Source organism: Planococcus citri, chromosome 2, assembly GCF_950023065.1.
Source record: "Planococcus citri chromosome 2, ihPlaCitr1.1, whole genome shotgun sequence".
NCBI lineage: Eukaryota > Metazoa > Arthropoda > Insecta > Hemiptera > Pseudococcidae > Planococcus > Planococcus citri.
In genome coordinates, this window is record NC_088678.1 from 24,690,944 (window position 1) to 24,716,374 (window position 25,431).

Consider the following 25,431-nt stretch of genomic DNA (forward strand, 5'->3'; position numbering starts at 1 on the left):
AGAATTCGGGATTTCTATAGCTGATGTGAAATGTAGACAATTACGTAGTTGAAATTTTCGAAACTGAACAGCTCCAGGATGTAAAAAACATCGACACAGTGAACCTTCTAAAATTTGTTTTTTGGGGTGTGAGGGTGGTTTGAGATCGCTAAATTAGGTGGTTCGATTAATATATAAAAATGGTACCGCATGAAATAAATAAATAGGAAATCGTCAATTTTAGAAAGCAATTCATTCAAATAAACCGATTGTTACAACATGAAAAAAGTTACATGAGAAAGGTCTCATCAGAGCGATCAATCTTACACCTACTTACAACAGTAAGTATCACTCTAATGTAATTAAAATCGCCACTTGACAACATTCGTTCTCATATGTTGCATTACTAAAAAGGTACATATTATACTTTTCCTCATTTTTTCTTCAATAATATGTACATATTAATTTTTAAATCTACCATTAAATTATAATATTCGTAATGATTATGATGTAACTTAAGAGTTATACTTAATCTAAAAAGTATCCAATATTATTTTGAAAACAAGTTTTTTTAACAAAACTTAACGACAATGACAATCAAATTACAGGCACAAATAGACATTTAAAATAATTGAAAAAAAATTTTTAAAAAAGAAAAAAAATATTGATTTAAATTTTCCTATGTAACAATTTTTTTTAATGGTAATTTTTGACTTGAAAAAAATTAAAATCTGACTAATTTTCGATAAAAATTTTATGTATCTTCATGCTATCATCTTACTTATCATCGCATTGAAATACATAGAACAAAAATGACTTAAAAAACAAAAATGTACCTTGAACACGGAAGAATTACAAATATGTACGAGTACATAACAAATAAAGTGATAATACCTACATCAAGGCATTTCACTATCCGAGATTTACATACGAGCAATGGCTTGGCGAACTTCATTCGTCAACTGAGGACTCGATAAAAGCATATTTTGCCAAGCTGCGGTGATGAAGACTTGAGTAAAGTTGGCTACAATAAACTTGATCGCTCCACGTTTCAGATCTTCTTGGTGGTGCATATCTGCCAATACAAGAACATTTGCTGCATTCTCGACTGACAATCCTTCGATTAATTTCTTTGCACACATAATTTTCAATCGACCCAAATCGTATTTATCGGCTGCTGCCAATAATCCTTCGGCTAATTCGTCTAAATCATCACATTTTCCGGTGTAAATGTAATTCAACATTCCTTCCACGACTGTTTCGTTAATATCCTCAATGTCTATACGATTCAGCTCGTTTTCTTTCGTGTGGTGTTTGAACATGGCGCAGAAAACTGGACTACGAGCAACCAATACAGTCTTGTGGGCAGGAAAATCTTTACCATTCACGGAAAGGACAACGTCCGTTAACGTATGGTTTTTAATTAATGCTGCAAAGTTTTCAGAGAGGTCACATTCGGGCATTTCAATGCCACTACCACCATGATGAACACTGCTCATATCAGAAAACTTCACTTCACAGCGAATCGTCAATGTGTTATTGTTTGAAAGTAACTTGTTTCTGAACTTGGCATCTTTTTTAATGAATTTTTTGATGCCCCAACCAGAGTTCTCAATGTCTGGATGTGAGAATTCCATAATGTCGAGAGATTTCTTGAATTTTTCTTCATTTTCGCTATTTAAAATAAGAAATGTAGCTTTCGCGAATATTTTTTTGCTTTTTTCCAAACTGCTGAGTTTACTCAGAAAGATGAACAAACTGACATGATCTTTTGTATCGATTTCGGCGTTAGGATAAAGTCCCAAGTACCATTTAACTTGATTATCCTTGACAGATGAAAACGGAGGTGAATATAATCGTTCGCCTTTGGCCTCGTGAAAATCGAAATCTTCAATCGTCCAAACGTACCTTGCTTCATCTGAATCGATTTTTGTTTTACATCCATTCGATTGCCAATCTGAATCACAAATATTCGAAGACATGTTGAATTGAAATGAAGGAAGCAAGACAAAGAAAATCAATAGTAAAAACGTCCAAGAGAAACCATCCGCTTTTCACAGAACTATTTACGAATAATTATTGTTTTTTGTTCCGAGGTACCAGCCTATCAATGGTCTCCTTTCTGTTCAGTCACCTGCAATCAAAACAATTATCAACACGATTAATTGGTGACGTGTTAACGTTTTCCTCTAAAATCTAAAGAATCAAATTGTATTTTCAAAAGTTAAATGCAAATTAACATAATTGCGAATGCATAATGGTGCAATTTCAGCGAGATTGAAAATCTTTTTTTTTTACTATACTCTTCATCAGATGTGATTATTTTTCAATAAGAAAAAATGTCAGGTAGAGTGGGGTAATTGCAAAATTGTGACCTCATGCAAAAAAATATCAATTTTTCTGGTTGTGCCAACTAGGGGGCGGGCGTCGAAGCAACAACCTTTACCGACATATTCACTTGATCACAACTCGCGGGGTTCAACTTGTCGCTCCGTAGCAAACACTTTCATCAAAGCATGTTGAAATCACTCATAAGTAAAGTGAGAGGTGTTTTTTCAAAAAATGCATGTGAAATAGAAAAAACTATCGATTTATCTGAAATTTTCACGATTTAGGGTCATGAAGGATTAAAGTTTAAGGTAAGATATCGCAATTTGAATTTTTTTTTTATTTTGGCAGTAAATTGCGTTTTTGCAATTTTATTACCCCAGAAAAAACCGACTCGGGGTAGTTGCAAAAACGATTTTTTTTTCATTTTTGCACTTACCTTAAATATTTTTTTGCCCTCAATAACTTGAAAATGGTTTGAAATTACAAAAAAATTAAACTTCCACGGTCACATGATGAGTTACACGTTAGAGAAGTGATTAACAATTTTACTGAATTTTAAAATTATTGCTCCTTTTTAACGTTTTACTAATATATTTGACGAAAAATGTATTTCTATGACGAGTTTTTTACATAAAAAACATCAGAAATGATCAATAGTTGATTTTTTGTTCATTTTAGCGAGTTTTAAAAAAAAATAATTTTTCAACATATTTTCACTCTCCTAAAAATTTTTTTGGGAAGTGGAAAAGTCATAGAATTTTTTACCGAATCAAGACCACGAATACATCAAAAGTTAGCAAATGACACGTAGAATGCAGTGAGTGTGTTGAAAATGCAGAAAAATAAAAAAAATATTGCCCATTTTTGCATTTACCCTAACATGGGGTAAATGCAAAAGTCGATTTTCAAATTTTCAAATTGCAATTTTCTCCACGATTTGCGGACCAAACTGTACCAAAATTTTACCATTGATAGAGAACCCCTTGAAGTATAAGTGGTACAAATTTCAGCTTCATCCGTGCAATAGTCTTCTCACAGCGCCCTCTCAAAGTGTCACTAATCAAAAAGTGCTTTGCAATTACCCCACTCTACCTTACGCCTACTCACTACAGGCAGGAAAACTCGAAGATTTCTAATCTTGCTGAAATTGTAATAAACTTTTTTTGTTTAATGTAACTACCTATTTCAAATCGACATTAAGTACTAAATACTTAGTTTAGGACATGAAGTTAAGCTGTGTTGGTCACCTGGAAGGGGTGTCGGGGGTTCTCAAAACAAATTCCAACTATAATGATGTACTTCTGCGTCATTTTGATACATCGATCGGGAGAAAATTTATTCTCACCAAAGTAAACCGACCACTTTCAGGCGAGGAAAATTGAAGTTTTTGAAGTGGATTTTGAGGTCATGTTCATTGTTCAATATCGAAAATATTAAACTTATTTGAAAAAATTCAGGGTTATTACGTCAATTATCTCTATATTCATACTAATTGTAAGCTTCAATAAATCAGTCACCTACACACCAAATTTCAAATCAATCGTCCGCTTATTATGTGCTCCAAAGTCATCACTCAGACCATGGGGATGAGGTATTACTCGCTTAAAAATCAAATTAAGCTTAAATGAACCTGGAAAATCACATTTGTGGCATTTCCATTTTTTTTAAATTTCAAAATAAAACGTTTTTCAATCTGAATAAATTTTATTTTTCAGGGAGCACTGAGAACATAATGACGAGTGCCCAGTATGTAAAACAATGGAATTCACAGAAGTTTTATTTAGAAAACCTGCAAATTTGTAGAGGAATTTCTATAATGAGTTAATGAGCAATCAGTTTGCATTTAGCTCTCCTCGAGAAAAATTGATTTTTTTGTACTTCTACTCATATTTATAGCGGTACATACCGCAGTGAAAATGAGCTTTTTCTTTCATCATAAGTTCAAAAACATATTTTATGATTAACCTTCATCAACCGGCAGAAATAATACAACAGGTGAACTTTGAAACATTTTATAAAAATAGTTTTTGATGTACTAATTCATACCTGCTTTGAGTTGGGAATCGAGAAATTCCTCCTAATGATTTTTTTTTATTTCTAATTACTAATTAGATACTCGAACAAAAAATAAATCAAAACGTCAACTTTTCAAAGAACTTCATTTCAACAAAATTACTTACAAAACTGTCCTTCATGCTTCAATGAAAAATATTTTCCAAGAATCTACATCAAGACGTAAGATTACAGGAAAAGTTCAGAAAAAATTTACAGTAGAAAGTGTAATATTTAAAATTCAACACTGTTTCAAATGGAAAAACCATAAAATTATTTTTGAATAAATTGGTAGGTATCTCTATAGATACCTAATGTAAAAATGTAGATGATTTACGTAGTTGAAATACTTGTAATATTGAACAGATCCAGAATCCAGAACATTGAAAACATCGACATAGTGATGGAAGCGAAACTTTCTAAAATTTGTTCTCTGGGGAGGAGGGTGGGTTGTGATCGCTAAATTAGGCGCTTCGCGTAAAATATAGGTAAAAATTACTATATGAAATAAATAAGAAATCGTCAACTTCACAAAGCAATTCATTCAAATGATATCACTAGTATAAGGTAATAGGTAGGTATGTAATTAAAATTGTCATTAGACAACATTCGTTTTCATAAATTGAACTGAACAAGCATTAGGTATACTTTTTCTCATGTTTTCTTCAATAATAAGTATTAATTTTTAAATCTACCATTCAACTATAGATATTATTTATAACAGAGCTATTAGGTACTTAGAATCTAATACGTACACAATTGTATTATTTTGAAAGCAAGATTTTAAACTAAACTTACAACAATGATAATATTAGGAACAAAAAGACATCTACACATCATCGATGTAGGTACTTATTATTGAATTGAAACAAAACAAAACGACCAGCGAAAAAACAAAAACGTTAACACGAAACAATCACATTACAAAAGTAGTGATACAGCTTGGCAAACTTCAGACACCAGTTGAGGATTCGATAAAAGCATATTTTGCCAACCTACAGTGTTTAAGATTTTAGCAAAGTTGGCAACGATAAAGTTGATCGCTTCACGTTTCAGATCTTCGTGGTGGTGCATATCCGCCAATATAAGAACATTCGTTGCATTCTCAATTGACAATCCTTCAATTAATTTCTGTGCACACATAATTTTCAATCTACGCAAATCGTATTTATCAGCTGCTGCCAATAATCCTTCGGCCAATTTATCTAAATCATCACATTTCCCGGTGTAAATGTATTTCAACATTCCTTCGGTAACAGCTTCATTAATATCCTCAATATCTACACGATTGAGCTCGCTTTCTGTTGTACTGTGGGTGAACATGGCGCAGAAAACAGGACTACGAGCAGCCAATACAGTCTTGTGGGCAGGAAAATCTATACCATTCACGGAAAGGACAACGTCCGTTAACGTATGGTTTTTAATTAACGCTTCAAAGTTTTCAGAGAGGTCACATTCGGGCAATTCAATGCCACTATCACAAAAACTTCTCATATCAGAAAACTTCACTTCACAGCTAATCGTCAATGTATTATTGTTTGAAAGTAACTTGTTTCTGAACTTGGCATCTTTTTTAATGAATTTTTCGATGCCCCAACCAGCGTCATCAATGTCAGGATGAGAAAATTCATTAATGGCGAGGGAGTGCTTCCTTTTTTTATCGTTATTTAAAACAAGAAATGTAGCTTTCGCGAATATTTTTTTGCAGTTTTCAAAACCGCTGAGTTCCCTCAGATAGATATACAAACTGACATAATCTTTTGCGTCGGTATCGCCGTTAGGATAAAGTTCCAAGCTCCATTTAACTTGATTACTCTTAACAGATGGAAACTGAGGTGAATCAAATGGTTCGTCCATGGCCTCTTGAACATCGAAATCTTCAATCTTCCAAACGTATCTTGCTTCATCGGAATGGGTTTTTGTTTTACATCCATTTGATTGACAATCTGGATCACAAAAGCTCGAAGACATGTTGAAATGAAGAAAGCAAGACAATGAGAATCAATAGCAAAAACGTGCGAGAGAAACAATCCGATTTCCACAGAAGTATTCACGAATAAATATTGTTGTTTGTTCCGAAATACTAGCCTATCATTGGTCTCCGTTCTGTTCAGTCACCTACAATAAAAAAAAATTATCAACACGATAAATTAGCAATGTGTTCGTGTTTTTCTCACAAATAAGTACTAAAGGATTAGTATTTTCAAATGCTGAATGAAAATTAACAGAATTATATGATCGCATAATGTTGCAATTTCAGCGAAATTTGATATCATTGATTTTTTCTTACTGCATTTCATTAGATTTGATCATTTTTCAATTAGGAAAAATGTACGCCTGCCCACTACAAGAAGGAAAACTCGAAGATTTCCAATTATGCTGAAATTGCAACAGGTACATGATGTATTTCAAGTTGACATTGACTAGTAAGTTTACAGACATAAATTCAAGCTACGTTGGTCACCTGGCAGGGACGTCGGAGGGGGGAGGGGGGTTCCCGAAAAAGTCGTAATCCGATTATGTGAATAAAAAATTATAAAATGTAAAACATTATTGACGAATTTGGTTCTAATTCCAATTGATGGTGTGATTCGCGGCGTCATCATTTTGATATAATTATTGAGAGAAAACATTATTTGACTAAAACTGGCCACTTTCAGACGAAAAAACACCATTTCCGCATGGTTTTATCGCCATGGAGCAGCGGCCAGCAGGTAAGTACTCCAAAAATTTTGGAAAAAATACCAGTACCCAAAAGGGACATGGCAAAAAATGGCTGCGAGCCTGCCACTTTATTGTTATCAATTCGGAGGTAACTTGCAGCCAATGATATTTAAGCGTTCACATGACATGACGTCAGCTTCATTCAGCCAATCAAACGTTTGCTTTTCGTTTCTTACCTCCAAATTGATAAGGGAGCCAGGCGCGGCCATTTTTTGCCATGTCCCTAGTGATGAAAAGTACACTGAAAATCGTATAAATAAACTTTGGAGTTTGGACTTTCTTCCGCATTGAATTCAAGTTTTCAACGTGGATTTTGGGATCGTTTATAGTGTCAAAAATTTTTGAAAAAATTCAGAGTAGGAAATTGTTTTGACTCTCTGCACACCAAGTTTCAAATCAAATCGGTTTGAAACAGCCATAGATAGTGTAAAACCCCCGATAATAGCGTGCGTGTATGTGTATGTGAGAGGGGGGTACCTATTGCCACCGCTAATGTGCTTCAAAATCATCATTTGGTGCTTAGAGATAAGATATTAGGTATTCGCTAAAAAATCTGAAACTGGAAAATCACATCTGTGGCATTTATAAATTTTACATTCCAAACTGAAACTTCATCAATCTGAATAAATTTTACTTTTCGGGGAACATTGAGAACATAATGACGAGCACCCATGTACTCGTATGCAAAACTATGGAATTCACTTCAGTTCTACTTTGAACACGTATAAGTAGAAATTTCTATAATGAGCTAGTTTGACTCTCCTCTCGTGAAAAATTGATTTTACGTACCTACTTAGCTTATTTATAGCGCACCTTATTGAAAATGAGCTTCTTCTCCGATCACAATAGTTCAAAAACATATTTTCTGATTTACCTTTATCAACGGGCTGCAATAATTCTGAGCAGGTCAACTTTGAAAAATGTTATTAAAAAAACGTTGCGATTTAATTCTAATTCACACTTTGGGTTAGGAATGAAGGAATTCATCTAAATGAATCTTTTGAATTCTAATGAGATACTTGAACAATAAAATAACACCGAACTATAGACACTGGACCTTCGTATAAGACAGCCAACTGGCAGCAATCTTGGCAAAATATCCCGAGTAACGCCAATTTATCCCGCTGGGTGCTCTTGGCTGCGCTGTTGTCAAATTCTTGAACAAAATACATGCAAAATGCAGCGCAGCCAAGAGTATCCAGCGGGAGAAATTGGCACTACACAAAATATCATGTACTGTCCCTTTTCCCCGTTGCCTGCAGATTGAAGTACAGCGCAGCCAAGAGCACCCAGCGGGATAAATTGGCATTACTCAATTTTTCTTTACCGTTTCAGTTCCCCTCGGCCTGCAGTTGGTTGTCTTATTCCGCAGGTCCAGTGTCTCGTCTCTGTCTATACACCAAACATCAAATTTTTAAGAGAATTTAATTTTTTTTTAAATTTCCAAAAACATGTCCTTCATTCAGAAATATTTTCTAAGGACCGACGTAACGATGTAATGTAAGGTACCGAGAGAAATTATTTGTCACTAAGCACCCATACAAAAAAAAATCTCGCGTGATTTCATTTTGAAAAAAATTCATTTCAGGATCGAAGTTCTCAAAAAATTTACAGAAGAAAGTGTAAATGCAATATTTAAATTCGACATGACATTTTTAGCATTTGTGACGTGTCTGTCGGATAAATTTCTCTGGCAAAATTTAACCAAAGATGTCGAAAAATTTATAAAATCATGTCATCACACATTGTTTCATATGGAAAAATCATATATAATCGAGGATTCGGGATTTTTATAGCTGATGTGAAATGTAGACAATTACATACGTAGTTGAAATTTTCGAAACTGAACTGCTCCATGATGTTAAAAACATCGACACAGTGAACCTTCTAAAATTTGTTTTTTGGGATGTAAGGGTGGTTTGAGATCGTTAAATTAGGTGGTTCGATTGAAATATAAAAATTACTGCATGAAATAAATAAATAAAAAATCGTTAACTTTAGAAAGCAATTCATTCAAATAAACCGATTGTTACAACATGAAAAAAAAGTTACATGAGAAAGGTCTCAGAGCGATCAAACTTACACCTACTTACAACATTATCACTCTAATGTAATTAAAATCGCCACGAGACAACATTCGTTCTCATAGGTTGTATTACTAAAAAGGTATTATACTTTTCCTCATTTTTTCTTCAATAATATTTATTTTTAAATCTACCATTAAATTATAATATTCGTAATGATTATGATGTAACTTAAGAGTTATAATCTAAAAAGTATCCAATATTATTTTGAAAACAAGTTCTTTTAACGAAACTTACGACAATGACAATCAAATTACAGGCACAAAATAGACATTTAAAATAATTGAAAAAATTTTTTGAAAAAAAATATATATCTATTGATTTAAATTTAACTATGTAACAATTTTTTTTAAAATGGTAATTTTTGACTTGAAAAAAAATTAAAATCTGACTAATTTTTGATAAAAATTTTATGTATTATCATGCTATCATCTTACTTATCATCGGATTGAAATACTCGTAGAACAAAAATCACTCGTAAAAAACAAAAATGTACCTTGAACACGGAATCCAAGATTTATATACGAGCAATGGCTTGGCAAACTTCGTTCGCCAACTGAGGACTCGATAAAAGCATATTTTGCCAAGCTACGGTGATGAAGACTTGAGCAAAGTTAGCTACAATAAACTTGATCGCTCCACGTTTCAGGTCTTCATGGTGATGCATATCTGCCAATATAAGATAATTTACTGCATTATCGACTGACAATCCCTCGATCAATTTCTTCACACACATAATTTTCAATCGACACAAATCGTATTTATCAGCTGCTGCCAATAATCCTTCGGCCAATTCATCTAAATCATCACATTTCCCGGTGTAAATGTATTTCAACATTCCCTCCACAACAGCTTCATTAATATCCTTAATATCTACACGATTGAGCTCGTTTTCTTTCGTGCGGTGTTTGAACATAGCGCAGAAAACCGGACTACGAGCAGCCAATACAGTCTTGTGGACAGGAAAATCTTTACCATTCACGGAAATGATAACGTCCGTTAACGTTTGATTTTCAAAAAACGATGCGAAGTTTTCAGAGAGGTCACATTCGGGCATTTCAATGCCACTATCACCATGATGAACACTGCTCATATCAGAAAATTTCACTTCACAGCGAATCGTCAATGTATTGTTCAACAACAACTTGTTTCTAAAGTTCTCATCTTTTGTAATGAATTCTTCGGGGCCCCAGCCATCGCTCTCATGGTCAGGATGAGTAAATTCATTAATGGCGATAGATCGCTCGATTTTTTCTTCATTTTCGCTATTGAAAATAAGAAATGTAGCTTTCGCGAATATTTTTTTGTTGCTTTCAAAACTGCTGAGTTCACTCAGATAGATATACAAACTAATAGAATCTTTTGCATCGGTTTCACCGTTAGGATAAAGTTCCAAGTACCATTTAACTTTGTTATTCTTAACAGATGGAAACGTAGGTGAATATAATGGTTCGCCTTTGGCCTCGTGAAAATCGAAATCTTCAATCGTCCAAACGTACCTTGCTTCATCGGAATCGATTTTTGTTTTACATCCATTCGATTGACAATCTGGATCACATAAGCTCGAAGACATGTTGAAATGAAGGAAGCGAGACAATGAGAATCAATAGTAAAAACGTGTGAAAGTAACCTTCTGATTTCCACCAAGTATTTACGAATGAATATTGTTGTTTGTTCCGAAATACTATCCTATCACTGGTCTCCGTTCCGTTCAGTCACCTAGAATCAAAAAAATTATCGATACCATTGATTAGCCACATGTTGGTGTTTTTTTTCGGAAATTCTAAAGGAGTAGTAGGTACATATTTTCAAAAGTTGAATGAAAATCGACAGAATTGCGAATGCATATTGCATTATGCATAATGCTGCAATTTAATCGAAATTAGATATTTTTATTGACTAGGTAGTTAGTTCAGACATAGGTAAATTTAAGCTGTGTTGGTCGCCTGGATGATGCCTGGAAGGGACTTCAGAGGTTCCCAAAAAGGCCCAATCCGATCATTTGAATAAAAAATTATACAACATAAATTATTGACGAATTTGGTTCAAATTCCAATTAATGGTCTGATTCGGCGTTATTTTGATGCATTGGGAAAAAATATTTTTTGACGAAAACGGACCTTTTTCATGCCAAAAAAAAAAACGCGTTTCCGGATGGGTTTATCCCCATGGAGCAGCGGCCATTACTCCAAAAATTTTGGAAAAATGACCAGTAAGTTGTGAAAAATACACTGAACAATGTAGAAATAGATTTTGGACTTTCCTCCGCATTGAATTCAAGTTTTCAAAGTAGATTTTGGGATTGTTTGAAGAGTCACAAAAATCTGAAAAAATTCAGATTATGTAATTGTTTCAACTATGTATCTTCACGCCAAGTTTCAAATCAATCGGTTTGAAACAGCCATAAACAGTGTAAAACCCCCGAGAATCGCGAGCATTTATATGTGTGTGTGTGAGAAAGGGGAGGACTGCTACCGCTTATGTGCTCCAAAATCATCATTCCGTCCTTGAAGATGAGATATTATTCGCTTAAAAATCAAATTGAGCTGAAATGAACCTGGAATACCAGATCTGTAGCATGTCCATACTTTAGATCCCAAAATAAAACGTTTATCAATTTAAATAAATATCATTTTTCAGGGACACTGAGAGTCTGAGAACATGATGATGAGTGCCCAATATGTAAACCAATGGAATTCACTTCAGTCCTAACACATTTTGAAAACCTGCAAGTTTGTAGAAATTTCTATAACGAGCAAGTTTAGTTCACCTCGTGAAAAACTGATTCTTTGTACTTCTATATGTTCATAGTCCATCATAGTGAAAATGCAGAGTTTATTCTTCTACAATAACAACTTCAAAAAAATATTTTCTAATTAACCTTTCAAAATTCAACGGGCCAACTTTGAAAATTTTTTCAAGAAGTATTTGGGATTTAATTCACACATTGGGTTGGGAATGGAGAAATTCCTCTTAATGAATTTTTTCATCTCCAATGAGGCACTTGAACAATAAATAACCCAAAACATCTACTTTTTAAGAGAATTTTATTTTTTTTTTAATTATAAAAATTGCCCTTCATTTACAAATATATCTCAATGATCTACATCAAGTAACGATATAAGTAGAGGTACCGAGAGAAATTAATTGTCATTATGCATTACGGACAAAGCAAAAAATCTCGAGTGAATTTTTGATTTTGAAACAAAAATCGTTTCAAGATCGAAGTTTAGAAAAAATTTACAGAAGGGAACGTGTAATATTTAAAATCAACATGACATTTTCAACACTGTTTCAAATGGAAAAATTATGTATATTTTTGACGAAATCGGGATAAGAACGTTGAGAATATTGACACAGTGATTCCTAAAAAAGTCTAAAATTTGTTCTTGGAGGAGTGAGACCCGCTGTTCACGTAAAATATAAAAATTACTGCATGAAATAAATAAGAAATTGTCCTTGAAAGCAATCCAAATTAAAATCGTCAAAAGACAAAATTTGTTTTCACAAAACTACATACTAAATAGGTATTCTTATCTTTAACAAAATATTCTTTTTCAAATCCACGATTAAATCAAATAACATATTCGTATCTAATGATATGCTGTAACCTAAACTTAAACAATAATTTATTGTAGATTGATACTAATTTGAAAAGGAGGATACTAAAAATAGAATAAAATATCCAAAAAATATAATGAATAATGAAAAAACAAAAGCCGAAACATGGAAGAATTACGTAAAAGTGATAATACACCCGAAGAAATTAATCATTCGAGGGTCATTCACGAGCAACAGGGTGGCAAATATCATTCACCAAGTGAGGGTTCGATACAAGCATATTTTTCCAACCTACAGTGTTCAAGACTTGAGCAAAGTTTGCTACAATAAAGTTGATCGCTTCACGTTTCAGATCTTCGAGGTGATGCATATCTGCTAATATAAGAACATTTGCTGCACTCTCAGCTGATAATCTGTTGATTAATCTCTTCGCACACATACTTTTTAATCGACGCAAATCGTATTTATCGGCTGCTACCAATAATCCTTCGACCAATTCATCTGAATCATTACATTTCCCGGTGTAAATGTATTTCAACATAGCTTCCACAACAGCTTCATTAATATCATTAATATCTACACGATTGAGCTCGTTTTCTTTTGTGTTGTGTTTGAACATGGCGCAGAAGACAGGACTACGAGCAGCTAATATAACCTTATGGGCAGGATACTCTTTACCATTCACGGAAAGGATAACATCCGTTAATGTTTGATTTTCAAATAAGGATGCGATGTTTTCAGAGAGGTCACAGGGCATTTCAATGCCACAATTACATTGAAGAAAACTTGTACTTGTAGTGATACCGTTCGTATCAGAAAACTTCACTTCACAGCGAATCGTCAATGTATTGTTCAATAGCAACTTGTTTCTAAAGTTCTCATCTTTTTTAATGAATTCTGCGAAGCCCCAACCGATAGAACCAGTGCTCTTCTTAATCTTAGGATGTCGAAATTCCCTAATGTTGATGAGAGATCGCTTGGCTTCTTCTTTATTTTCGCTATTTGAAATAAGAAACGTAACTTTCGCGAATATATTTTTGCTTTTTTCCAAACTGCTGAGTTCACTCAGATAGATAATACAAACTGATAGAATCTTTTACATTGGTAACACCGTTAGGCTGAAGTCCTAAGTACCATTTAACTTGATTATTCTTAACAGATGAAAACGGAGGTGAAATCAATGTTTCGCCTTTGGCCTCGTGAGAATAGAAATCTTCAATCGTCCAAACGTATGTTGCTTCATCGGAATGGATTTTCGATTGGCAATCTGATTTACAAAAACTCGATGACATGTTGGAATGAACGAAGCGAGACCGTCAGATTTTCACAGAAGTATTAACAAATACTTATTGAATATTGTTTTTTGTTCCGAAGTACTAGCCTATCACTGGCCTGTGTTCCGTTCAGTCACCTAGAATCAAATAAATTATCAACACAATTAATTAGCTACGTGTTGGTGTTTTTCTCTGAAATTCTAAAGGAGTAAGTAGATAAGTACGTATTTTCAAAAGTTGAATGAAAATTGACAAAATTGCAAATGCATAACTAATGGTGCAATTTCAACAAAATTAGAAATCTTTAATTTTTTCCTAATCGTTTTCCAATTAGGAAAAATGTATCCCTGATAGTATCCCTACACACTGCAAGGAGGGTTTACATGTATTTAAGCTGCGTTGGTCAACTGGAAGAGGGTGTTGTGTCGGGGGTTCCCAGAAAGGTGCATTCCAAGTTTTTAAATGAAAAATTGACGAATTTGGTTCAAATTATTCCAATTTATGGTGTAGATCATATGAATTAACTTTATATTCACACTAAGATTCAAATCAGCCACCTACTCACGAAATTCCGCATCAATAGGTTTAAAACAACCATAGACAGTGTAAACTCCCTGAAAATAGCACGTGCGAAAAAGGGGGGAACTGCTTCCAATTATGTGCTCCAAAATCAACCATCTAGTCCTCGGGAATGAGGTATTATTAGCTTAAAAATCAAATTAAGCTGAAATGAAACTGGTGTACCTGTGGCATTTCCATATTTTAAATTCCATAATGAAACGTTTTTCGATCCGAATAAATCACACTTCTCAGAGAACAGGTGAACTCTGAGAACACAAGGACGAGTGCCCAGTACGTAAAAACTATGGAATTCACTTCAGTCCTATTTGAAAACTTGCAAATTTGTAGGAATTTCTAATAATTAGCAATCAGTTCAACAGGGCGAACTTCGAAAAATTTTACCAGAGATCGCGATTCAATTCACATTATGGGTTGGGAATGGAGGAATTTCTCTTATAATGAATTTTTCAATTTCTAATGAGGCACCTGAACAAAAAATAAATCAAAACATCAACTTTTTAAAGGAATTTAATTTCAAAAATATTACAAAACCAGCCATTTATTAACACATCTACACAAGAAAGACCACATAGCGTCCAATCTAACACCTACAAACAACATTAGGTACCTATCGCTCGTAAGTAATTAAAATCGTCAAAAGACAAAATTTGTTCTTATAAATGTAATAGGTACTACCTAACTTGATAAGTTTTATACATTTTTCACTTTTTTCAACAATATTACGTATTTTTAAAATCTACCGTTATATTATAATTATGTATCTAAGTAATACTCGAATCTAACGATATTGTAACCCAAACCTAGGCAATAATTATTATACGAGTAGATATAGCAGTTTGAAAACGAGGTATTTAACAAAACTTACGACTACCGGATATACAAATACGTAGATCGGAATATATACCATACCTACTTAATCTGAATAAAAACAAAATGAAAATTATTTTTGAAAAAAACAAAACCCGGAACATGAACGAACAATGTAACAGCGTAACAGCGATAATGCAGCGAAGTATTTTCACTACCTATTCGAGATTCATTTACGAGCAACGGCTTGGCAAACTTCATTCACCAAGTGAGGGTTCGATACAAGCATATTTTTCCAACCTACAGTGTTCAAAACTTGAGCAAAGTTTGCTACAATAAAGTTGATCGCTTCACGTTTCAGATCTTCGAGGTGATGCATATCTGCTAATATAACAACATTTGCTGCATCCTCAGCTGACAATCCCTCGATTAATTCCTTTGCACACATAATTTTCAATCGACGTAGATCGTATTTATCGGCTGCTACTAATAATTCTTCGGCCAATTCATCTAAATCATCACATTTTCCGGTGTAAATGTATTTCAACATTCCCTCCACAACAGCTTCATTAATATCCTTAATATCTACACGATTGAGCTCGTTCTCTTTCGTACTGTGTTTGAACATGGCGCAGAAGACAGGACTACGAGCAGCTAATATAGCCTTATGGGCAGGATACTCTTTACCATTCACAGAAAGGATAACATCCGTTAATATTTGATTTTCAAAAAACGATGCGAAGTTTTCAGAGAGGTCACATTCGGGCATTTCAATGCCACTATCACAATGGAGAAAACTCAGATCAGAAAACTTCACTTCACAGCGAATCGTCAACGTATTGTTCAATAGCAACTTGTTTCTAAAGTACTCATCTTTTTTAATGAATTCTGCGAAGCCCCAACCAGAGTTCGGAGTGTCAGGATGAAGATATTCCTTAATGTCGAGGGATTCCTTGATTTTTTCATTATTTTCGCTATTTAAAACAAGAAATGTAGCTTTCGCGAATATTTGTTTGCTTTTTTCAAAACTGCTGAGTTCACTCAGATACACATTCAAACTGACCGAATCATTTTCATCGGTTTCGCCATTAGGATAAAGTTCCATATACCATTTAACTTGATTATTCTTAACGGATGAAAACGGAGGTGAATCTAATGGTTCGCCTTCGGCCTCGTGAAGATGGAAATCTTCAATCGTCCAAACGTAACTTGCTTCATCGGAATGGATTTTCGATTGGCAATCCGATTTACAAAAACTCGATGACATGTTGGAATGAACAAAGCAGCGCAATGAGAATCAATAGTAAAACCGTCCAAGAGTAACTATCCGATTTTCACAGAAGTATTGAGGTTTTTTGTTCCGAAATATCTACTAGCCTATCACTGGTCTCCTTTCAGTTCAGTCACCTAGAAACAAAAAAATTATCAACGCGATTAATTAGCGACATGTTGGTGTTTTTCTCTCAAATACTAAAGGAGTAGTATTTTCAAAAGTCGAATGAAAATAACAAAATTATGAATGCATAATGGTGCAATTTCAACAAAATTAGAAATCTTCGATTTTTTGCTACTCCTTTCAATCAGATGTCATCATTTTTAAAATAGGAAAAATGTACGCCTACCCACTACATACAAGTAAGGAAACTCGAAGCTTTCTAATTTTTCTGAAATTGCAATAAACGATGTATTTCAAATTGGCAATAGGTACTAAGTACATATGTAGTTTAGACATGAATTTCAGCTGTGTTGGTCACATGGAAGGGGTGTCTGTCGTCAGGGGTTCTCAATAAGGCCCAATACAGTGTTTTAAATAAAAAATGAACGAATTCGGCCCAAATTATTTAAATTGATGGTGTAGTTCGGCGTCATTTATAGATATAATAGGTAAGTATAGTGGGGAAAAAAATGTACCAAAACCTAGGTACCTTTCTTCGGTGAGAAAAAAATCGCTTTTCCGGATAATTTTATCGTCATGGAGCAGCGACCATCACTCCAAAAATTTTGGAAAAATTACCAGTATGTATAGAGCGGTTATACGACTCGATGATGATAGTGAAAAATACACTGAATTTTTTTTTTTTTTTAGATTTCAGACTTCCCTCCGCATTAAATAGAAGCTTTCAAAGTGGATTTTAGAGTCGTTTTTAGTGTCACATAATTTGAAAAAATTCAGGGTAATTGTGTTAATCACCTATGGTATTTTTATATTTGTTAAAATGTAGAGCTGTGTGTGTGTGTGTAGGTGTGAACTGCGAGTAAAGATTTAGGTATAGGTATGAGTCAGCTATGCAGCTGCCTATAGTTACATATTGTTTTAAAATCAGTTTAGTTAGTCGTATTCGTATGGTCATTATGTGTAGTGTAGACCCAAGACCGCTTGGTCATAAAATAATGTTGGTGTCGAATGTAAAATAAACGTGTATATATTGTGTCGTGTGTATTTTCTCAATATTCACACTAAGCTTCAAATCAGCCACCTTTCACCAAATTTCAAATCAATAGATTTAAAACAACCATAGATAGTGTAAAGTAAATCCCCGGAAAATCGCGCGTGCAATAGGGGGGGGGGGGGGGGAGATACTGCTTCTACTTATGTGTTCCAAAATCAACATTTTGGTCTTCAGAAATGAGGTAAATACATATATTATTAGCTTAAAAATAAAATTAAGCTGAAATGGAACTGGTGTGGCATTTTAAATTCCATTAATAAAATGGTTTCGATCTGAATAAATTAAACTTCCCAGAGAACAGGGGAAAACTCTGAGAACACAAGGACGAGTGCCCAGTACGTAAAACTATGGAATTCACTTCAGTCCTATTTGAAACCCTGCAAATTTGTAGGAATTTCTATAATGACTATAGGTATAATCGAGCAATCAGTTAGCGTTTACATTATAGATTTCTACGTGAAAAATTGATTTTTTATATTCTATTTACGTATATGTAGCAGCATCACACTGAAAATGAACGTCTTCTCCAACCACAAGCTCAAACACATACATTTTCTAGGTAATTCAATTTTCAACGGGTTGCAATAATTCAACAGGCCGAACTTTGAAAAATTTTAAAATAAGAGATTTGCGATTCAATTTACATTTTGGGTTGGAAATGGAGAAATTTCTCATAACGAATTCTTTAATTTCTAATGAGGCACTCTAACGAAAAATAAACAAAAATATTAACTTTTTAGAGGAATTTAATTTCACAAAAATTACAAAAACGGTCCTTCATTCAAAAATCTTACACAAGAAAGACCTCACAGCATTCAACCTTACACCTATTTAAAACATTTTCACTCGTATAAGTAGATGACTATAAGTTTTACACCTTTTCTCACTTTTTTTTCAACAATATTATTTTTTAAATCTACCCTTATATTAAGTAATATTTGTATCTAATGACACGCTGTAACCCAAACCTATGCAACAATTGTTTGAAAACGAGATATTTAACAAAACTTACGACTACCAAAAATACAAATAGATAGGTATATACAGACCTACTTAATTTAAATTGAAACAAAACAAAAATAATTCCTGAAAAAAAAAAACGGAACACGAACGAACTATGTAACAGCGATAATACAGCGAAGTATTCCACTATTCGAGATTCATTTACGAGCAACGGCTTCGCAAACTTCATTCACCAAGTGAGGGTTCGATACAAGCATATTATTCCAACCTTCAGTGTTCAAGACTTGAGCAAAGTTTGCTACAATAAAGTTGATCACTTCACGTTTCAGATCTTCGAGGTGGTGCATATCTGCTAATATAAGAACATTTGCTGCATTCTCAGCTGATAAACCGTTGAATAATCTCTTTGCACATATAATTTTCAATCGACGTAAATCGTATTTATCGGCTGCTGCCAATAATCCTTCGGCCAATTCATCTGGAACTTCACATTTCCCGGTGTAAATGTATTTCAACATTCCTTCGACAACAGCTTCATTAATATCCTTAATATCTACACGATTGAGCTCGTTTTCTTTCGTGCTGTGTGAAAACATGGCGCAGAAAACTGGACTACGAGCAGCTAATACAGTCTTATGGGCAGGATATTCTTTACCATTCACGGAAAGGATAACGTCTGTTAACGTTCGATTTTCTAACAACGACGCGAAGTTTTCAGAGAGGTCACAGGGCATTTCAATGCCACAATCACATTGGAGAAAACTCAGATCAGAAAACTTCACTTCACAGCGAATCGTCAACGTATTGTTCAATAGCAACTTGTTTCTAAACTTCTCATCTTTTTTAATTAATTCTACGCCCCAACCAGTCCTCTCGATGTCAGGATGAGGATATTCCATAATGTCGTTCTCGAGTTTTTTATTATTTTCGCTACTTAAAACAAGAAATGTAGCTTTCGCGAATATTTTTTTGCTTTTTTCCAAACTGCTGAGTTCACTCAGATACAAATACAAGTAGACAGAATCTTTTGCGTCGGTTTCGCCGTTAGGAAAAAGTTCCATATACCATTTAACTTGATTATGCTTAACGGATGAAAACGGAGGTGAATATAATGTTTCGCCTTTGGCCTCGTGAAGATGGAAATCTTCAATCGTCCAAACGTAGCTTGCTTCATCGCAATGGATTTTTGATTGGCAATCCGATTTATAAAAACTCGATGACATGTTGGAATGAACAAAGCAGCGCAATGAGAATCAATAGTAAAACCGTCCAAGAGTAACTATCCGATTTTCACAGAAGTATTGAGGTTTTTTGTTCCGAAATATCTACTAGCCTATCACTGGTCTCCTTTCAGTTCAGTCACCTAGAAACAAAAAAATTATCAACACGATTAATTAGCAACATGTTGGTGTTTTTCTCTCAAATTCTAAAAGATCAGTAGGTACATATGTATTTTCAAAAATTGAATGAAAATTGACAAAATAGCGAATGCATAATGGTGCAATTTCAACAAAATTAGAAATCTTTGATTTTTTGCTACTCCTTTCTATCAGATGTCATCATTTTTAAAATAGGAAAAATGTACGCCTACCCACTGCGAGTAAGGGAACTCAAAAATTTCTAATTTTGCTGAAATTGGAATAAACGATGTATTTCAAATTGACATTAGGTAAGTAGTTCAGACATGAATTTCAGCTGTGTTGGACACCTGGAAGGGGTGTCTGTCGTCGGGGGCCTCTCAAAAACGCCCAATACAGTGTATTAAATAAAAAATGGACGAATTCGGTCCAAATTATTCCAATTGATGGTGTAGTTTAGCGTCATTTATAGATAATAGGTAAATATAGTGGGGGAAAAAATGTACCAAAACCTAGGTACCTTTCTTCGGCGAGAAAAAATCGCGTTCCCCGATAATTTTATCGCCATGGAGCAGCGGCCACTGAAAACTGTAAATACTTACATATGCATGTGTTTTTTTTTGTTTTTTTTTTAGATTTCAGACTTCCCTCCGCATTAAAATAGAAGTTTTCAAAGTGGATTTTAGAGTGTTTTTAGTGTCAAAAAAATTTGAAAAAATTCAGGGTCATTGTGTTAAATCACCTAGGTATCTTTATATTCACACTAAGCTTCAAATCAGCCACCTTTCACCAAATTTCAAATCAATAGAAAAAAAAACAACCATACATAGTGTAAAGTAAACCCCCGGAAAATCGCGCGTGCAATAGGGGCGGAGGGGGGGGGGTACTGCTTCTACTTATGTGCTCCAAAATCAACATTTGGTCTTCGGAATAAATGAGGTATTATTAGCTTAAAAATCAAGTTAAGCTGAAATGAAACTGGTGTGGCATTCCATATTTTAAATTCCATAATAAAACGTTTTTCGATCTGAATACTTGAATTACACTTCCCAGAGAACAGGGGAAAACTCAGAGAACACAAGGACCAGTGCCCACAGTACGTAAAACTATGGAATTCACTTCAGTCCTATTTGAAAACCTGCAAATTTGTAGGAATTTCTCTAATGACTAATGAGCAATCAGTTCGCGTTTACATAGATTTCTTCGTGAAAAATTGATTTTTTTATATTCTATTTGTAGCAGCATCACACTGTAAATGAACGTTTTTTTAACCACAAGCTCACAAACATAATATATTTTATAGGTAATTAAATTTTCAACGGGTTGCAATAATTCAACCGGGCGAACTTTGAAACATTTCAAAAGAAGAGTTCGCGATTGAATTCATATTTTGGATTAGGAATGGAGGAATTTCTCTTTATGAATTTTTCAAATTCTAATGAGGCACTTGAACGAAAAAAAAATCAAAACATCAACTTTTTAAAGGAATTTAATTTCAAAAAAATTACAGAACAGTCTTTCATTTAGAAATATCGTATTTTCCAAAAATCTACATTAAGTAACATTTAAGTACCGAGAGAAATTAATTGTCATCGAGCACCACGAATACGAAAGATTCTTGCGTGAGTTTTTGATTTCGAAAAAAATTAATTTCAAGATCGAAGTTTCAGAAACAATTTACAGAAGATAAATATGTAATATTATTTAAAATTAACGCGACATTTCAACACTGTTTCATTGTATAAAAATGATACATGTATTTTTGAGGTAATCGGGATTTCTATCGCTAATGTAAAAATGTAGACATTTAGATATACGTGGTTGAAATTCTCGTTATTGAACAGCTCTAGAAAATTGAAAACTTCGACACAGTGATTCCTAAAAAAGTTTAGGAACCGAAACCGTACAAAATTTGTTATTTAAGGAGTGAGGGTGGTTTGAGATCGCTATGAAATAATCAAAAAATCATCCATTTTCGAAAACAATTTATTCAAATAAACCGATTGTAACAACATGAAAAAAATAGTTACACAAGAATAGAGTTTCCAACCTTACACCTACTTACAACATGATCACTCGTACGAGCAAAATTTGTTCTCATATTGTATCTACTAACTAAATAAGTTTTATACCTTTTCTTCAACAATATTTCATTTTCAAATCTACCATTAAATTAAGTAATATTTGTATCTAATGGTACGCTCTAAGCTAAACCTTTGCAAAAATTATTGTAGGTAAGAGCATTTCACAAAACTTACGACTACCAAATATAAAAATAAGACAGGTATACCATTTCAATATGAATTAGAACAAAACAAAAAAGACTCATGAAAAAAAAAACCGGAACACGAAAGAATTATGTAACAGCGGTAATACAGCGAAGTACTAAGTTCACTACTCCTAATTCGAGATTCATTTACGAGCAACGGCTTGGCAAACTTCATTCATCAAGTGAGGGTTCGTCAAAAGCATTTGCCAAGCTGCGGTATTCAAGACTTGAGGAAAGTTGGCTGCAATAAATATGGTCGCTTCACGTTTTAGATCTTCGTGGTGATGCATATCTGCTAATATAAGAACATTTGCTGCATTCTCAACTGATAATCCGTTGATTAATTTCTTCGCGCACATGATTTTCAATCGACCCAAATCGTATTTATCGGCTGCAGCCAATAATCCTTCGGCCAACTCATCTAAATCATCGCATTTCCCGGTGTAAATGTATTTCAACATTCCTTCGACAACAGCTTCATTAATATCCTCAATATCTACACGATTGAGCTCGCTTTCTTTCGTGCTGTGTTTGAACATGGCGCAGAAAACTGGACTACGAGCAGCTAATACAGCCTTATGAGCAGGATACTCTTTACCATTCACGGAAAGGATGACATCCGTTAACTCCTGATTTTCAAATAACGATGCGAAGTTTTCAGAGAGGTCACATTCGGGCATTTCAATATCAAAGTCACATTGGTGTAAACTACTGCTATCTTTCATATCAGAAAACTTCACAACACAACCAATCGTCAATGCATTGTTCGAAAGCATCTTGTTTCTAAATCTACTATCTTTTTCGATGAATTTCGTGAAGCCGTAGCCTTTGCTGTTACGGTTTGAAAAGGGGAATTCCTTGATACTCATTTTATACCTGTTTTCTTCTCTGCTTTCATTATTCAAAACATAAAAAGCGATTTCCGCGAATATGTTTTTGTTCCCTTCAATACAGGTGAGTCTACTCAAATGTAGAAACAGACTAATGGAATCATTTGCATCGTTTTTGCCATTCGGTCTAAGTACCAAGTACCATTTAACTTGATTATTCGTAACAGATGAAAACACAGGTGATACTAATCGTTCTCTTTTGGCTTCGTGAAAATGGAAATCTTCAATTGTCCAAACGTAACTTGCGGTATCAGAACGAATTTTAGTTTTACATCTATTCGATTTGCAAACTGAACCGCGAAGACTGGACGACATATTGAAATAGGAACACCAATACGACAAGAATCACGTGAATCCTCGTAAAAAAACTATCCGATTGTCATAAAAGCTTTTCACAGAGGTATTGCTTGTTGTTCCAGAAATACGATCCGTTCAATGGCTGTCTCCAATTCGTTTCGTCACCTAGAATCACAAAATCATTTCCACGCATAATTAACGATATGTTGATATTTTTTTCTAGCAAATTTCACACAACAATATTTATAAAAATTGAATCAAAATTTAAAAGTTAGTACTACTCTTTGCGAATTCGCGAAGGAAAGTTCGACTACCCAGAAATAATCAATATTTCCAAAACACAAATTCATCCAAATAGGTATAAACGATTTTCAAATTTTCAACCGGTCAGTAAAATCTTAAAATTCGTCTTCAACATTCGAGATAGGATAATTTTTCCGAAACAGGTTGGACAAGGGCTAGACAAAACAATGAATTCGACCAAATCCCTATTTTTGAGGATCCACATCTCGCTCCAGGGGCCCCATCAGTGTTAAAATTATATTCTCAGTATAATGAATTTCAACTAAAAAAGATTTTCACAAGGGTGGGTTGTTTTTCAACCTATTTTGATGTAGCCAGCAAAAAATCATGTAGAAAAAAATCAAATTTTCAAGTCAACGCTTGTAATTTCTCCCTTCCTCAGATCTCAAATATTTAAAAATTTTTAAAAATTTCTTAAGCAAGAGTGTCGAAAAAAAGAATTAGTTCAGGTGATCTATATTGATGTTCGTTATCAGTTATCACGTAGTAGCACGTACCTACTACCTATGTAAAATAATATTTTAGTCGTCCAATTTTGATTTTATCAACTCAAAGAAATAAAACTAATATGTATTATTTCAAGAAGTCCTGAACCAGACAAAAATGAACTGATTGTGAGAACATTATTTCTAATGGTCTAAAAGCGATTTTACGTACAGTACATAGGTACTCAAGACATCAAGAAACTATCCTGAACTAAAGAACTAAAAAAAATAAATAAAACATCTACAAATTTAAAAAAAATTAAAACTTTGAGCTCGAACCGGTGGAAGGGGAGGGGGTGCTAAATGAGATCAAACAAAAGAAGGTTAAGATATTGAAAAAATCAAGCTTCCAAACCCGTTCAAAAAACATTTGCAGAGAATTTTTATTCCCCTCTCCCCCGCACCCAGCAATTTTTTCCAACTTATTTTGTGTCATTCGGAGTAGGTACACTGCATTTGAACATTAATGTAACATTTTTCAATTCCGAAGCCATTCGAACTTAGCGAATACAAAACCTACCAAAAATTTGTAACAAAATAATATTATTTTTGATGTCAGAAATTGATTTTGTTGGCCTTCATTTTTCAAATTTGAACTATAACTTTTTTGAGAACGACAAAAATTAGAAAATTTTCACCAAAAGTTTCTAACAGAATGAACGATAAATTATGTGATTTCCGATTTCCACGATGTAAATAGAAAATGAAGTTGTATGGAAAATTTCGAAGCAAAGAGGACTTTTTAGGCATGCAAGGCCAATATCAGTGCTTCCTGGACGTTCCGGTAAAAAAAAGTACAAATTTCTTAGCAATTTTGGCAAAAATTACGACCATTTAATTGTTTTATCAAAAAACTACATCTAAGCTTAGAGAATTTTTACAAAAAAAATCACAATTTTTCGTCAATCCCGCCAAAAATTGACATTCGCTGATAAATTTTATAAACGGGGATTTTTTGACAAGCTTAACAAAACCAGAATTTTTTTAGCAATTTTGGCAAGAACAGGCCTATTTAAAAATTT

At 33.8% G+C, this 25,431-nt stretch overlaps 4 protein-coding genes across 13 annotated transcripts in view; all 4 read right to left on the reverse strand.

The window, feature by feature from the left end:
- LOC135835117 (speckle-type POZ protein B-like) overlaps positions 1–25,431 on the reverse strand; it is a 203,234-nt gene that overhangs the window by 81,722 nt on the left and 96,081 nt on the right. The window contains exon 2 of one of the 10 annotated variants that reach the window (XM_065349242.1): positions 4,431–6,480. The exons of 6 other annotated variants lie outside the window; for them this stretch is intronic. In XM_065349242.1, coding sequence (XP_065205314.1) covers positions 5,284–6,333 — 1,050 coding nt within the window. In that variant the 5' untranslated portion in view covers positions 6,334–6,480 and the 3' untranslated portion in view covers positions 4,431–5,283. Of the gene's footprint in view, positions 1–4,430; positions 6,481–9,077; positions 10,890–18,421; positions 20,171–22,135; positions 23,787–25,431 lie in introns of those variants that run through there. 3 more of the 10 variants (XM_065349239.1, XM_065349243.1, XM_065349238.1) reach the window with 3 other exon arrangements.
- On the reverse strand, positions 903–1,961 carry LOC135834030 (speckle-type POZ protein B-like). Its single transcript, XM_065347869.1, has one exon. The coding sequence runs from the start codon at positions 1,959–1,961 to the stop codon at positions 903–905; it is 1,059 nt and encodes a 352-aa protein (XP_065203941.1).
- LOC135834032 (speckle-type POZ protein-like) lies at positions 12,952–14,023 on the reverse strand. The gene is made up of 2 exons (XM_065347870.1): positions 13,797–14,023; positions 12,952–13,729 (listed from the first exon to the last, which is right to left on the reverse strand). Exons 1-2 carry the CDS (start codon positions 14,021–14,023, stop codon positions 12,952–12,954), a joined length of 1,005 nt encoding a protein of 334 aa, XP_065203942.1.
- Positions 15,624–16,661, reverse strand: LOC135834033 (speckle-type POZ protein B-like). The gene has a single exon (XM_065347871.1). The coding sequence runs from the start codon at positions 16,659–16,661 to the stop codon at positions 15,624–15,626; it is 1,038 nt and encodes a 345-aa protein (XP_065203943.1).

Excerpts from the sequence above, each read along its gene's own strand:
- LOC135834030 (XM_065347869.1), bottom strand. The coding sequence starts at position 1,961 with ATGTCTTCGAATATTTGTGATTCAGATTGGCAATCGAATGGATGTAAA.
- LOC135834032 (XM_065347870.1), bottom strand. The coding sequence starts at position 14,023 with ATGTCATCGAGTTTTTGTAAATCAGATTGCCAATCGAAAATCCATTCC. Across the intron at positions 13,730-13,796 it reads AGTTTGTATTATCTATCTGA|CGAAAATAAAGAAGAAGCCA; the intron begins GTGAACTCAGCA and ends TATTTCAAATAG.
- LOC135834033 (XM_065347871.1), bottom strand. The coding sequence starts at position 16,661 with ATGTCATCGAGTTTTTGTAAATCGGATTGCCAATCGAAAATCCATTCC.